The sequence below is a fragment of the Neophocaena asiaeorientalis genome, unplaced genomic scaffold (assembly GCF_003031525.2).
Source record: "Neophocaena asiaeorientalis asiaeorientalis breed wild unplaced genomic scaffold, Neophocaena_asiaeorientalis_V1.1 scaffold606, whole genome shotgun sequence".
NCBI classification, from domain to species: Eukaryota; Metazoa; Chordata; class Mammalia; order Artiodactyla; family Phocoenidae; genus Neophocaena; species Neophocaena asiaeorientalis.
Window position 1 is genome coordinate 10,740,146 of NW_020173687.1, and position 15,977 is coordinate 10,756,122.

The 15,977-nt window shown below is 50.2% G+C and overlaps 1 protein-coding gene across 4 annotated transcripts in view; it reads left to right on the forward strand.

Annotated features, from left to right (window-relative positions):
• The first annotated feature begins 4,395 nt into the window (after positions 1–4,395).
• RIPOR3 (RIPOR family member 3) overlaps positions 4,396–15,977 on the forward strand; it is a 73,277-nt gene continuing 61,695 nt past the window's right edge. For all 4 annotated transcript variants that reach the window (XR_003003837.1, XM_024750416.1, XM_024750417.1 and 1 more), the window contains exon 1: positions 4,396–4,768. Coding sequence is in view for 2 of the 4 variants with exons in the window: in XM_024750416.1 (XP_024606184.1) it covers positions 4,766–4,768 (3 nt within the window). In the remaining 2 variants the exon portion in view is untranslated. The remainder of the gene's footprint in view (positions 4,769–15,977) is intronic.

Consider the following 15,977-nt stretch of genomic DNA (forward strand, 5'->3'; position numbering starts at 1 on the left):
CCAAAACAAATAAAATTTATAAAAAGAACCCCGTATCCCCCTCACTCAGACACTCCAATTGTCAATATTTTGCCACATTTGCTGTCTCTCTGTTTCTCTCTGTACATACAGTTAAAAAAAAGCAACATGCAACCACAAATAACAAGTGTTGGCGAGGGTGTGGAGGAAAGGGAACCCTCATGCACTGCTGGTGGGAAGGTAAATTGGTGCAGCCACCATGGAGAACAGCATGGATGTTCTTCAAAAACTGAAAATAGAGTTACCATATGATCCAGCAGTCTCACTGCTGGGTATATATCAGAAGAAAACGAAAACACTAGTTCAAAAAGATACATGCACACCTATGTTCATAGCAGCATTATTTACAATAGCCAAGATATGGAAGCAACCTAACTTTCCATCAACAGATGAATGGATAAAGAAGATGTGATATACACACACACACACACACACTTATAAACACACATATGTACACATACATATAAACACACACAATGGAATGAAAAGAATGAAATTCTGCCATTGGCAACAACATGGATGGACCTAGAGAGTATTATGCTTAGTGAGATAAGTCAGGCAAAGAAAGGCAAATACTCTATGTTATCACTTATATGTGGAATCTAAAAATTGAAACAAATGAATGTATATAGTAAAATAGAAACAGACTCACAGATACAGAAAACAAACTAGTGGTTACCAGTGGGGAGAGGGAAGGGGAGAGGGGCAAGATAGGGTAGGGGATTAAGAAATACAAATTACTATGTATAAAATAGATAAGCAGGGCTTCGCTGGTGGTGCAGTGGTTGGGAGTCTGCCTGCCAATGTAGGGAACACGGGTTCGTGCCCCGGTCCGGGAAGATCCCACATACCGCGGAGCGGCTGGGCCCGTGAGCCATGGCCGCTGAGCCTACACGTCCGGAGCCTGTGCTCCGCGACGGGAGAGGCCACAACAGTGAGAGGCCCGCGTACTGCAAAAAAAAAAAAAAAAAACACGGACTTACTTTTTTTCTGGGTCCATTAAACATAGTTAACTAAACTCTCAATTTTATTTACTTATTTTTCGTTCAGTTTTATTGAGATATAATTGACATACAGCACTGTATGAGTTTAAGGTGGACAGCATCATGACTGGACTTACATACGTCATGAAATAATTACTGCAATAACTCCAGTGAGCATTCCTCATCTCATACAGATACAAAGTAAAGGAAAAGGGAAGATTCTCTGCTTATGATGAGAACTCTCAGGGTTCCCCCTCCTAACAACTTTCACATATAATGTACAGCAGCGCTGATTATACTAACTGTGTTGTGCGTTACATCCCTAGTACTTATTTATCTTATAACCGGAAGTTTGCACCTTTTGACTACCTTCATCCAATTCCCCCCTCCCCCAAACCCCCGCCTCTGGTAACCACAAATCTGATCTCCTTTTCTATGAGTTTGTTTTTGAACAATTGACCTTCAACACTATGTGAGTTCCTGTTACACAACATAGTGATTCGATATTTCTACACATTACAAAATGATCACCACTAAGCTTTCAATCTTGGAATAGTTTGAAACTTACAGAAAAGCGGCAAAGACGGTACAGGGAACTCTACATATACCCTGCACCCAATTTCTAATTGCCCCTCTTGTCATCTTACATTGCTATGGTACATTTGTCATAACTAATGACCAATATTGATACATCATTATTAACTAAACTCTGTGCCTTATTAAGGTTTTGTTAGATTTTCCCTTAGCTGATGGACTCCCGTTTAAACTTAAAAAAATTACAGATAGGAAAGTGGAAGACAGTGGAAAACCGTGATCACTTGCCAAACAGGATTCTAGCTGGATGCTGTTGGCTGCTGGCTGACCTAAGCCTGAGGCCTGCTTTTTCTTTGTCAGAAAGAGAGATTAGTAGAAGGGTTAAAGACAGATTAGCACAAAGCTGAGACTCTGTCCCAGGCCAAATGGGATGGGAAGAGAATTGCCACTGGAGTAAAATGACATTCCCACTCTAGGGGCAGTGCTGTTCAGTGCCCTGTGTGTCACCCAAAGTCATCTTGGGCACCGACCCTATGTGAGGCCCGCTTTGGGAACGGCATGGTCTCACTCTGCCACACCCTTAGATGGCTGGAAACACCAAGTCTGAGACTGCCTGGCTCCAAAGCTGGGGTTCCTTTCTGCCCTGGAGGACGAGGAGGAGGGGCTGGTGCCCCCACGGGCTCGGGGCTGTGAGAAGCCTCATTTGTCTTCTTTGCAGTAACTCCCCAGCTGAATTCCCAAAGCCCGCAGGCACTGGACAAGGGAGGGACAGAGAGCATTCTGGTGAATTCCATCACATCACAGCACGTGCGAAGCACCTTGTGTGGAGTACCAGGCTCGCCTGCCTGTAGTGCCTGTGAGATGTGGTCGTGCACTTGGTCGGTGAGCAGGAGAGAAACGGCTGAACTGAAACCGTGCTTCTCGGCAGCCCTTTTCTTGGCATGAAGCCTGAACTTGTTCAGTCCTTTAAAACGCTTCAAAATGGTTTTCATGTTTTGCAAGTTAGAGTAGGTGACATTGCTTCCTGAAGACCAAGCCATCAACTTTCCAATACTTCGCTTTCAAATATAGATCTGCCGGCCTCCTTTCCAGGAGACCTAAGCCCACTCCGGAGTAACTTTGACAGCTCCCTGGCTCTTAAGGAATTTCACTCAGTGCAATGTCACTTTCAGCTCTGGGTCCCAACACCTGACTAGAGGTGATCAAACTGGAGTGCTTGTAGAACTTCTGGGTTCACTCCTCAGGACTGCTGTTCAGTTCTCAGCTGAGATTATAGAATTCTTTGAGCTAGTCCAAGGAGGCAAACGGGTGGATGAAATTTTCTCCGGGTATGGGGTGCAACGTCACTGGTGAAGAAAGCTGGTTGGGAATCTAGGTAATAGATGAATCCATTTTCACTTTTCAGAATGCAGCTGCTGCAGGTAAGAGCACCACGCTTAAACTTCTGCCTCCCCCACTTCCCGGAGGTAACGGCTCAGTGTGGCTTATATCCTTACAGACTATTTTCTTGGCTTTACGTGTTTCCATAGCATTTCATTTTATGTGTGTATAAGGGCGGAGGGTTACACAATCAGGATGATATTGAATGTATCGTTCTGACCCTCTTTTCACTCAATAATATGTCTTGGAGACCCATCTCCATTGTTACATACAGATGCAGCTCACCCTCTGAATCCCTGCCTGGGACAGTACGATTCTTTCATATTCTATTTATTATATTCTATTAAAACCAGTCATTCTTTTTGATGGATATTTATTTCCAATGTTGCCTGTGATAAACCTTTTTTTTTTTTTTTTTTTAAGCAAACCTCTATGTGCATGCCACCTCGTGGACGTGCATTAAGTGATGTTCTGGGTGGCAGCTTATGCTTATTTCTGGTTTTTAAAGGTCTTGCCAAATTACCCTTCAGAGTATGTGTGTTTGTGGCTGTGGGAAGGGGTGTCAGTTTCTCTTCTTTGGGGCTGTTTATTCCTGATTTCTTGTCTGCAGTGGCTGCAGGGTGGCGCGGAGCCAAGGGGCAGCAGAGAGAAATTTATCCCTAGGTGTTACAGGCTGGGAGGCACCATGGCTGGGGGGTGGGCTCTCCGTGGTGGCGATGAATGGGGCCTTTGTTCCTGGGTCCATCCCTGAGCAGAATCCGAAATCCGAAAGCCAAGATGTGCCGAGGTGACCAAAGGAGCAGTGCCTCGTATCTGGACTCCACCCTTGACTGGGACACACAGTCAAGTTCATAGGAGTTCTACACACCCATGTAATGGGGGTTGGGCGGCGGGGCAAACCCTGAAATAATTAGGTTGTAAAGAAAGAAAAGAGGCAGTAAAAGAGGCTGACCACTAGCTGTAAAGATGTAAAGGGAAAAGGCCAAGCTAATTTACATCCCAGGAGAAGTGGGAGGTGCAGAGGGGGCTTGGGGGGAACCAGGACCAGAGGAAGGGGTGTACGGAGGACCGGGTCTGGGACAGAGGCAGGGAACAGATGGGAAGGAGGGAAGAAAGGAGGGAAAGGAGAAAGAGTGAGGAGAGCGACCCGAAAGTGGCAAGGTAAGAAGAGGGAGAAGAGGGCGGGGGAGCGAGGGGGAGGCTGGGTCCCGTCTGTTTGTGATTAGCACGAAGCCCGGTGCAGAATGAGTAAACAGAAACTTCCAGGCCTCCCCACACCCCGCTCTGAGGCAAAGCAGAAATCAGATGCTCCGTGATTAATCGTGGAGAGTTCAGGACACGACCACAAACGCTGTACGGACTTGAAATTAGCTGCCTTTCCCGGTCCCCTTGCCAAGATGCGAGTGGGGGTGGGCCGTGAAGGGGTGGGGCTCCGCCTGCAGGGGGCCAGCATGGAATTCTCCCTGGCAGAGCTCAGAGTGACACTGACGGGCAATCGGCCGCGGCCAGAGCGGCAGGCAGCATCCGGGGGGAACGGGGCCGGCCGGGGGGCCCCAGGCGGGCTTCCTGGAGCCCCAGCTCCGCGGCCGCCTGCACCCTGACACAGGCCGGATAAGAGCCAGGCTGCTTTATCGGAGCCCGGCTGGCGGCCGCGCGCCGTCCCCACGGCACCACGAGGAAGATCGCGGGCAGGGGGTCCTCCGAGGCCATCTTCCGAGCGGCCAGTCCCTACAGGCTGGTCTCCCGAGCCCCGCAGCCGATGGGAGCCGACGCTCGCTTCAGCAATAGAGAAAGCCGGGGTCCTTCCAGGAGGACGGCGTGACACGGCCCTGAATGTCGAGACCTGCTCGATGGTGAGTGCGAAGCGACTGCTCCGTGTGCCGCTGGCGTGGACCAGACTTTAGAGGGAGTCGGGGTGTGAGGAAGGCATCCGCACATCCCACCTGGAGCTCCCCAAGCGCTGAGGCTGAGATGAGATGGCAGCATCTCGCTGTGTGGCCTTGGGCAACTTCCTTCCCCTCTCTGGGCCTCCCTTTGTCCATCCCTACAATGAGGGGTTGAACTAGGTGATCTTTAAGGGGCTGTTACTATGACTACTGTTTTTTCCTTGTTTTTAGCAGCGCCAGGCAGCTTGCAGGATCTTAATTCCCCGACCAGGGAATGAATCCCGGCCCTTTCAGTGAAAGTGCAGAGTCCTAACCACTGGACTCCAGGGAATTTCCTACGACTGCTATGTTGTGTGGGTCTGCTGCATGCCAGGCACTGTGCCAGGCTTTGCTGAAGCTTTAGCTCAGAGAATCCCCATGAACCCCTGGCAGGACAGGGATTATTACTCTTATTCTTGTTGTACATTGAGCAAATGGAGGCACAGAGAAATGAAGTGACTTGCCCAAGGTCACACAGCTGGTCAGTGGCAGAGATGAGAATCAGATCTCAGAAGCTCTCCGCCTCCAGGAGTAGCTGGGCCTTCTGTGTTCTCTGAGTCTGTGACTATCCCAGGAAGCAGAGGTGAAGGAGGAGAGGGTGTCAGGGGAGTGTTACGTGTACGAGGAAGAAGAGCAGTGGGACAGACGAAGCACCAGGCTGATCAGCCTGCAACTATGCAGAGGGTATGTCAGCCCAGGGATGGGCAGGGGCTCCCGGCTTGAATGGAGAGGGCCTGATGCCCCTTGCTGTACGAGGCTCCCGGGGAATGAGAGAAGAGAGTTAATATTAGGCAGGGGTGGGGAGAGCTGAGGGTGGGGAGAGTGGCACATGCCTCTATGAGGTTTTGTTCCAGTTTTATTTTGCCTTTTCAAAAATCTGTTTCGAATCATTCTGGGCCCCCGCTGCTCCTCTGGACGAAACAGAATTGTGAAACACATACAGTGCTTTCCACATGCCTCCCTTGGGGGCAATCACATATTAATATTATCGTAGGCTATTTGCATATACATCCCTGAAGCTGTGGTGACAGCAACCAAGAGATAAGACGCAGATAAAGTCAGCTAGTGTCTCCCTGGCAGCGACAAGGAGGATGCATGTTACATCAAGGGCGGGGAAATCCACAGCAGGGCTGTGGCAGGTGGGAAATCCCTCGGGTGCCAGCCGTCTGGGTAGAGCTGGAAGTCCCAGCACCCGGACATGGCCTCCTCTTTTCTCTTCCCTTGGAAAATTCCATCCCGCAGCAGCTCTGTACTCGCTCCTTTTCTTTCTGGGACTGGCCCAGACCCTCTGCCTTGGGCTTGAGTTGAGACCCGACTGGTGGTCCTAGCTCAAGAGTGACCAACTTGTCCCAGGAGACCCCCTCAGTCCCGGGACAGCTGGTCACCCTACACAGTTCTGCCCTTGATTTCTGTAATCTTGTGCAAGTCACTCCCCTTCTCTCATCTATAAGACGAGATTATTTTAGGAAATCTCTAAAATCTCTTTACAACTGTAAATTGCTATGACTCTGGCTGGAAGGCACTTATGTTCTAAAGGTGGGTGAGACACAAGCTTAAAGAGGAGGAAAATCTCTCCGCGAGTCCCCCAGCGCATCAGGGAAGGCGCCGGAGGAGGCTGGGATTAAGATGCGCTTGAAGAAGTGATTGCTGGCCTGCAGTGCCCCGTGACTGCTGTCAGCGAGAACAGTCCTAGGGCCCCGCAAGCTTCAGAAAAGCCTCATGAAACGCTGAAAGCCCAGCTCAGTCCCGCAGCTTAGGTTTGGCACAGAGTGACTTAATCCAGATGTCTGCCACTTACAGAGCCCTCACCTATGTGTCATTGGAAGCTCAGCACCCCCAGCGTCCCCCAGTTCTTTCTGGGGAGCTCCAAAGGGATGTTTCACATTGGCTTACAAACTGGTCCCTCGCCTCTGCCGCCAAGGCCACTAGGAGAAGCTTCACTGTTGCCAGCACCCATCTGGTGGGGCCAGACTCCAACTGCTTAGTGCCTGAGCTGCTCTGGGTTCTGGGCAGAGGTGGAGGGAAGGGCTTCCTCCCCAGCCCGTGACACTCTCTGCCATGTGGTCCCTGCATGGGTGGTGTGCTGAAGCCAGCTTGGGCCGGCTCGCAAAAGCCGACTGTCAGATTTTCAGGAATTCGGTGAACTCGTTGCTAACCAGAGCCATTATTAAAAATTAAGCTACATAAACTTTTAATTAAATAAATTTAATTAAAAACAAAGGTCGTGGGGCTTCCCTGGTGGCGCAGTGGTTAAGAGTCCGCCTGCCAATGCAGGGGACACGGGTTCGAGCCCTGGTCCGGGAAGATCCCACATGCCACGGAGCAACTAAACCCGTGCGCTATAACTACTGAGCCTGTGCTCTAGAGCCCGCGAGCCACAACTACTGAAGCCTGCATGCCACAACTACTGAAGCCCACACACCTAGAGCCTGTGCTCTGCAACAAGAAAAGCCACCACAATGAGAAGCCCACGCACCGCAACGAAGAGCAGCCCCCGCTCACCGCAACTAGAGAAAGCCCGCACGCAGCAACGAAGACTCAACATAGCCAAAAAATAAATAAATGAAATAAATAAATTTAAAAAACCAAAAAACGAAGGTCGTAAGTGCTCAAAGCTCATCACTTTCCAGTTTTTAAAACTACACGTTACTGTTACTGGTTCTCCTGGGGATATTCACGTCCGGTGTGTCTGTCTGGTGGGAGCACCCCCTAACAGTGCACTATTGCAGGTCTCTTCCCAATTCCATTTTTTGCGACTTAAGTTGGTAGCCTGAAGTCGGCCATGGTGGGAGTAATTACACTACGGGAATTGGCAAACAGTACAGCTCAGGGCTTGATTTATTGTTTTGTTGACTGTCTAGGTCAACAGACAAAGTGATCTAGACAAAGAAAGGGAGGGAGAAAAGGATGATGCAGGTTAAACATAAAAGTGCGTCCTGTCTCTAATTGTTACAGGGGGGATAACACCAAGAAGCAGGGAAGTTGCACACTTTGCTGACAAACCAGGGAAGTTCCGACCTGCACTTTGGTGTATCATTTTTGTCTCAGTCCTTAAGGTAAAGGCAGATATCAGCCAACGTTCTGGAAAGAACTACAGTCGCTCATCAATTATAACCATAGGGTGACAACAGATACAAGAGTTGGGGGCAAAAATCAACAAAAATGTCCTGTGTGAATCAACCGAGTATATGAAATTTACAAGAGGGGGGGGCTATTGTACATTTTATGTTTATGTAAGTTGTGGGCTATACATCCTTTACATCAATACAACCTATAGTAAACCTGAGTATATATGTGTGTATGTGTGCAAGCATGAGTAAGTGCCTATATTTGTACACACGTGTGCACGTGCATACCCACACATACACTTTCCCCTGGAAAGCTGGTTGTTAAACCTTTACCAACACACCACTGGCCCCATAGCGTATATGCTTGTGCCCAGGGTCTTAGAAATCTTGTCATGGACTGTCCTCAGCTCTCACCCAAAGGGATTCAAACTCCAGGCACTGGGCCTTGGACACAATCCGTCAACTTCCTCCTCTGGCCTCAAACAAACCCAACAGCCAAACTCCTCTCTCCTGCTCTAAGCGCTGGAATGGATGCAGAGATCGGGAGGGTCAGAAGGTGTTATTTGCACCGGCTGCATCCAGGGCCCCAGCTCAGGCAGCACAAAGGCCCTGGGTCCCTGCATTCTCGGTGCCCCCCATTCGTGCCCCCCCCCGCCCCTCCACATTCACAGGGCGTTTCCGGGTCCCATCAGGGGCAGCTCCCTGTAAATTCCATCCCTTTTCAGGTCTCGCTCCTGCCATCCTTGATTTTCATGCACAGCATGTGATTCTCTAATCAAAATGGCGTCTTGGAACATGGAGGAGGAACAGCTAAGCCAAACCTATTGGAAAGTTCAGAAGAACTTTCTATTTTTAGAAAGCCTAGGAGCCAGGTGGGCCCTTTCCAGTCTCTCAGGCCCGCAAGCAAGAGAGGAAAATATTTCTCATTCCCCTGTTCTGCCTTCTTACAGGCCTAGCCAAGGAGGAGGCCCAGGTGGGGACACTGGCCGCCTATGAGAAGCCAGGCTGGGATGGCAGGAAGCGAGCCCCGCCCACAGCAATCTTAAAAGGAGCTAAAACCAGGGTTTTTGGATTCTTTTATTTTGCATGTAGGAAGGGCAATCCTGACTTTAAATCTCAGTGGGTCCCGCTCCAGGTAACCACTGTCTGTTCTTCCAGACCATTCATTCACTCGTATGTGTAATTTTAATGTTCAAAAATGAGGTCATTCTTACATTTTATTCTGCATCTTCCTTGTCTCACTTGACAATACACCCCGGTGTCTTTCCCTGTTAGCACATGAAGACCTAAACCACTCCTTTCAATGCCTGCGTAACAGGAGCCCCAGGAGGTTGTGAGAAGGGAGCCGTTTTGACAACCACATCTGTATTTTCAAACCAGGTCTCAAACTTTCGTGACTGCAAAACACATGAGTAGAGCCCAGCTGCTTCCACTTTTCAGTAAAAAAGACATTCTATTGGCTCTACCCTCAACCTGTCTCCGGAAGCTGCTGGCTTCCCATCACCTCCACTGCTGCCACCCTCGTCCCCGTGGCCATCATCCCTCTCTGGACTGTTGTGGTTGCCTCCTCACGGACATCTCTGCTTCTCCTCTTGCCTCTCTGATGGGCTGTTCTACACCTGCAGCCAGCAGGTCTTATTAAAAGGAAGTCAGATCCTGCCCCTCCTCTGCTCAGGACACCCTCCTCCCACAGGCCTGGCTCCCTGCTCCTAACCACGGCCACCAGGCCCCGCAAGATCTGGACCTCATCTCCAGATTCTGCCCTGCCCTGCCCCTCGCCACACTCACTGTTCTCAAGTGAGCCAGGCTCAGTACTGCCTCAGGACCTTTGCACTTGCCTTCCCCTCTGCCTGGGACACTCATTCCCAGATCTCCACATGGCTCACTCCATACCTCTTTCCATCATCTAAAAATAATATATTATTTTTCTTTTTCAAAATATCCTCTACTAGAATGTGAGTTTCCTGAGGGCAGGTTTTTTATTTATTTATTTTTTTGGCCTGTTTTGTTCAGTGCTGTATCACATAGTAGGTACTCAGTTAAGACATATGGCATATTCGCTTTGCTACGTTGCCAAGGGTGACAAAGCAGTCAGACTGAATTAGGGTCCCTGGGAACCTCTAGCTGCATGCTACATTTCATTTATGAATACCGCACTTTAATAGCCCGTGCTAACTCACCAAGCGGCCGCTCCTTCGCAAAACAGTGAGAGTCTGTGGAATCGTGCATCCTCACATGTGCCCGTCAGACCAACCAGGCCCAGGTTCCAGGCTCTTCATGTGGCCCCTGTACTCACACCCCCCTTGTCTGTCTCAGGTGGGCTTGGAGGACCCGGTAAACAACCCCCTCTTTCTTACCTGAGTTCGGATAAACCCAGGAGTCAGGCAGGTGATGGGACTCGGATTCTGTCTTGGCCAGGTGGCTGTGACCGTGTTGTCCCTTGAATTGAATCACCTCTCCCACCACCCAGTGCTGCCGGCAGCCCTCTGCTGAGGAGCGAGCCTAGCATCACCCTCCAAACTCACTCCCCAGAGGAGAATGAGTGAGGGGAGGGGAAGGCCCTGCAGGTGGAGGCATGAGGAGGTGGGCTTAAGCGGTGCCTCCAGACCATTGGTTGCACCCACCCGCCAGATGCCAGATAGGCTGATGCCTGGTTGACAGCAGCGGGAACGGCCCAAGGTCTTTTCTCACTTGCCCAGTGGCACCCATTAGATCCCTGGTCCCCAAATCCAGGTCCAGAGAGCTTTCCTCAAGTCTTTAAAAAGTGGACCTCAGGTGACTTGAATTAATCACAGCCCAGGTGAAAGAGACAATCGAATGTCCCTATTTACCCACCCAACCCACAAACAGCTGTGACAATTATTTATAACCAGGTACGTGCTCCTTCTACTGTGGTAGCTACTATTTGAATTTTGTGTTTATCTTTCCCTTGGTTTTTAAAAAATTGTAGTAAGATACCCATAATATAAAATTTACCATATTAACCATTTTCCAGGGTACAATTCTATGGCATTTAGCACACTCGCAATGTTTTGCAGTCATCACCATCATCCATCTCCAGAATGTTTTCATCATCCTGATTTCTCTTGTTTAAAAAAATAGTATTGTCACTCACATATTTATGCCATAATAATATATTATTTACTTTTACTTATTTTTGAACTTTATAAAAAGATATATGTGTCTTGTGGTACCTATGTGTTCTTAAATCATTTTATCACTAAAATTCATCTACGGCTGCATGTGGCTTGCTGTTGATTCATTTTCACTGCTGTATACTATTCTGCGGTATGCCGGAATTTGTTTTCCAAGTCTATGGGTCTTTGGGTTGTTTCCACTTGTCTGTTTGCTGTTATAAACAGAATTGCTTTGAGCATTCTTGCACTTGTCCTAGTACATTCATGCTGGTGTGTGTCTCAGACGTGTACCTAGGAGTAGGATTGCTGGGTCATAGGGAATATGAAATAATATACTGAACTATTTTCCAATGTGGCTGTACCGATTCACACCCACCCTCAACCATGTGGCATTTGTCAGATGTCTTACTTTTTTGCCACTTGAATGAGTGGAATTTCCCCTGGATCTCGACCACCACCACATAGACAGGCCCAGCTGCCATCGACTCTGTCTCTCCAGGTCAGAATACCCAAGCCTGAGCGGGCTCCTGATGTGCCACATCTTTGTGGTACGGCTGCTCCCGGAAGGGAACCGAGCCTGATAGCATCGACCTCTCCTTCCTCCTCTTCCCCTGCTTTTATTTAGTCTGACTCTCATCACATGTGGGAAACAGTGTGACGGGGGTAAGGGTAAATCCTCACCGTGAGACAGGCACTTTTCCACACACTTTACGTGTATTGCTGTAAATTCATTCAACCCTCAGGTCCCGCAAGTGGAGGTGCTCTTATAAGCCCCACTTTACAGGTCTGGAAACTGATGAACAGAGAGGTTAAGTAACTCGCCTGGAACCACACAGAGTTGGGTTTGGATCCAGCTTGTCTGGCTTCCTCTGGAGTTTATTCCCCCTCTTGGTAGAGCTTAGCAGTTAAGTGTTGCAAACTCTTCAGTCCTACAGACTTGGGTTCAAATCCTGGATCCCCTACCACTGTGCTGTGTGACTCTAGGCAAATTACTTCACCTCTCTGCACCTCTAAAGTGGCAAGAGCTCTCTTTTCCAGAAGCCTCAGGAAGTGTTCCTTCCTTGTGCCGTATTGTTTCTTGTCGGGTTGTATGCCCATTCCTGAAATAGCCCTGGAATACGCTCCTTGGCATGAGCAACTGAAAAGGCTTATCCTTGGAGCTGAGGGGGAATCAATTTTACCCAAACCAGTGTCGGCGAATCAGGGCCTGAGGTGTCCCAAAGCTAGCTGCTGTTCTTGGGAGAAGGGCAGGGGTGCTGGGCAACAGGAGTGGAGACGTCCACTCCGGGCCATGCTCGGGCCATTGCACACACACGTCTGGAATACTTATTCTGAAGGGTAATTCCCAGGGAGAAAGCATGTTTATACTTTTTTCTGGGGGCGGGGGGGAAGATTCCATTTCTGTTGCCAATTAGTTCTGCTTGAGAACAGCTTTTCTCAACACCAACATGTTGGCCATCCAGGCTCGAGTTCTCTTGATTAGTTCAAAGTAGGGGAGAAAAGTGATTTTTCTTTCCTTCCTCTGCCCCCAACCGTGATACCCGGCTGTTAGTGATGAAAGGGGTCCTGTAGCTCATTTAGTTTTCCTTGTCATGACTCCAGGAAAGGCTGTAAAAATCATCAGTGGGCCCCGCGGGCCATAATTGGCTGGAGGGGAAGTTGGCTACCACAGCGGCTGAGTTATCAGAATCCACTTCAGACGAGGACGCCTCAGTGAAGCCTCTTCTAATTGCACCTGCTCCGCAGGCTGGCACGGGGCAGGGAGGGCTGAAGGGTGTCTGCGTGCCTCTCTTCCTTCCCGGGTTCCAAGGGCGCCAGGGCTCTTGTCGAGACAGAGAAGCTGGGAGAACATGTGGCAGGCTGGTCCCCAGCCAGCCTCTGCTGCCCACACCAGATCTCAGCTCCGCTGTTCATGGCCACGAGCCGTGGACGAGGGACTGGAGCTTTCCGTGCTCACTTTCCTCATTTTAAAGTGATGGTCGTGGTCCCTCCTGAGATTGCTGTAAGGACCAAATGAGTGGATACACTTGGAAGAGACCCTGACCACGTGTAAAGTCCTTCCTAAACGTCAGTTTTTATTATGGACTCAGGATCTCCTCTGACGCTTGAGTCATATGTGATTGTACCAAAGTATCTTAACCCAGTACCCTGTTGATAGACGTGACATCGGTTCCAATCTTTTGTGATTGCAAGTCATGCTGCGTTGAATGACCTTTAGCTTTGTGTATCCACCCCTCCCCGGGGTATGTGAACCCCACGATAACCTTGGCTCTGGACTTTCCTCCCCGGGGCCTGCAGAATGAGGAGAGGTGAGTGGGCCATGAGCCAGCCCCGGCCTGGCATGCAGACAGGCCTGTGGGGCAGGGCAGGGTCAGGCCCTCCCAAGCCAGGTGGGACAGATTCCTTCTGAGTCCCTCAGAGGAGTGTGGCCATCTTGTCCCCAAGTTTCTGGCAAATGCCTGAGCTGGCCTGGACAGAGGAAATCTGTGCAGGTTCAGCCCATCTTTTGTGGTCCTCTTCCTCCAGGAAGACCCCTGGGATCTCTGTTCCAATACTCTTGGCTGTCTCTGCATGGATTTAGTACCATGGTGTCCGGCTCCCTTTTGTGGGGACAGGAGGAGTCAGGAAGGCCGGATTTTGGTCCTGACTTCTCAGCTCTCCACCCATGTAACCCCCAGGGCCTCTGTGTCCTCATCTGTATGAACCGGATAATAATAATAATGGTAACAACTCCTCAGGAAGGTCTTGGGAGGTCTCAGCGATGCAACATCGGTGGAACGTTTGACCCTGTGTCGGGCACAAGAAACACAAGCTCAGGTTAGGAATGTCGCATCTATGGGAGGGTCCAGGCTCACCTCGCCCACTGGGCCGTGGGTACTTGCAGGCCGCAGCATCTGGTCTGAAATCGAGAATAAACGGAGTCCAACCTAACTGTGTGGGCTTGGGCAAGTTGTCCTCCCTCTGGACCGAGTCTTCTTTCAGAAATGGGGGTTCTGACGATTCCTATCTAGTAGGTTTGTTTTCGGAATTAAATGAGGCAAAGCACGTGATGCTTTGGATCTAGCAAATGCTCAGTACACGCTGGCTACTGCTGGTATTGTTAATCTTCGGTGTTAACAGTCGTAAACATCCTCCCAGAAACCAGCACAGTGCCGGGCACGCAGTGGGTACTTAGTGAATCAAATGCACTGACCGACAGGGCCAAGTCCGCTGGTTATAAAGTAGGGTCTGAGGGAGGCACTGACGGAAGACCCCATTTCTCATGTTGTTGAGCCCCCTAGAGAGAATAGAGGAAAACCACCCAATATGACCTGACCTGCGTTTATGCCATCTGCTGGTACTTAACTCCATGCGATGCTGGATCAGGCGTCAACACCCCCATTTTTCAGATAAGAAAACTGGGGCCCAGAGATGGGAGAGCCTCACCCTGCGCCCCACAGCCAGCCCGCGGCACAGCAGGGGCCGATCCACTTCTCCTGACCCTCAGGGCAGTGGCCCTCACCCTGACCCTCAGCCCCGTGCAGGAAATGGACCGCGGGGGCGAGATACAGTGTCCCTCTGTGGCCAGAGCTCTTGCACATTTCTGACATTTTTGCCTCTTGGGACAAAGGGTGAAGAAACTCAGATGAACTGTTCTTGTTTCCCGATAGACAAACACTCCTGACCCAGGGTGAGGAATGTCTGCTGCTGGATTGGTTCGGAAGTGTGGTTTTGCCTGGGTTTCTCCCCCTCCTCTGTACCCGACTACAGGGTGACTGTAGAAAATCCAGGGAGGGCAAATCCAGGGGTGACCTTAGGAATTCTTCCAGAGTATCTGAAGGGTCAGGGGGCTCCCTGCACCATGGATGCTGGCAGCCCCGTGTCCGCGCCCAGTGTGCTGTTGGACCCGCCCCGAACGAGAGAACAAATGAATGAGCAGGTGTTCACTGCCCTTACCTGGCCCTCTTCCGTGTGTCCTCTCCTCTTATAAGGACACCAGTCACTGGATTTAGGGCCACCCTAATCCAGTACGACCTCATCATAACTAATTACATCTGCAAAGGCTATTTCCAGATAAGGTCACGTTCTAAGTCTCTGGGTAGACATGAATTTTGGGGGGATACCATTCAACTTACGACACCACCTAATAAATATTCGCCATTATTAACGCTCCCTTCACCACCTATTGAAACAGTACACACCGCGTGCCGGGCACTTCTCTGAGCTTCTTTTATTCCTTCTCTCATTTGGCCCTCTCTGAAGCTGTGTGAAGTGGTCCTGTGACTATCTCTGAGGCCCAGATAGGTGAACTGACTTGCCCTAGGTCACACAGCTGGCAAAGAGCAGAGCTGGGCTTCAGACCCTTTTCTTTCTAACTCCAAAGCTGGCAAGATTTCGAGACGCTCCAATCTCCCCCCGAGAGCTTGGGGTTGCCATACTTTCCTTCCCAGAATCCCAGTATCTGAGATAGGCTCGCTCCCGGCCCGCACCTCTCTCCAGAAACATCCCCCCAAGAGAGGCTCTAAAGGGACAGGGGAGGACTCTTGTCTTTATCGTGGGAACCTGAGGTTGTGCTCTGCCTCCGGTTGCCGGTGCCCGGGTCTCCTGCGGGTAGGAAGCTGGCGTGCCACGTCATCCCTCACATCTGGGGACATTTTAGGAGTCTTGACTGGGGGCTACAAATTGAAAAATGGTCCATTAAGGTGTGATTTATTCATCATCAAGACAATGCTATTAAACGCTCGCAAAGTGATTCACTCTGGCAGGTCGACGAGCCCTGACTTCTCGGGCCGGGCCCGGCCACGGCCTTGCAGCATTGGTGGGGCTGTTTCTTTGATGGTGGCATCGGCAAGGGGAGAGTAGGGCCTGGTGGGGCTGGGATGGGGCTCCGACAGAGACGAATGAGCGCGCAGCCAGATGACGCTCCACAGTTCACTTTTTATCACGCCGCCA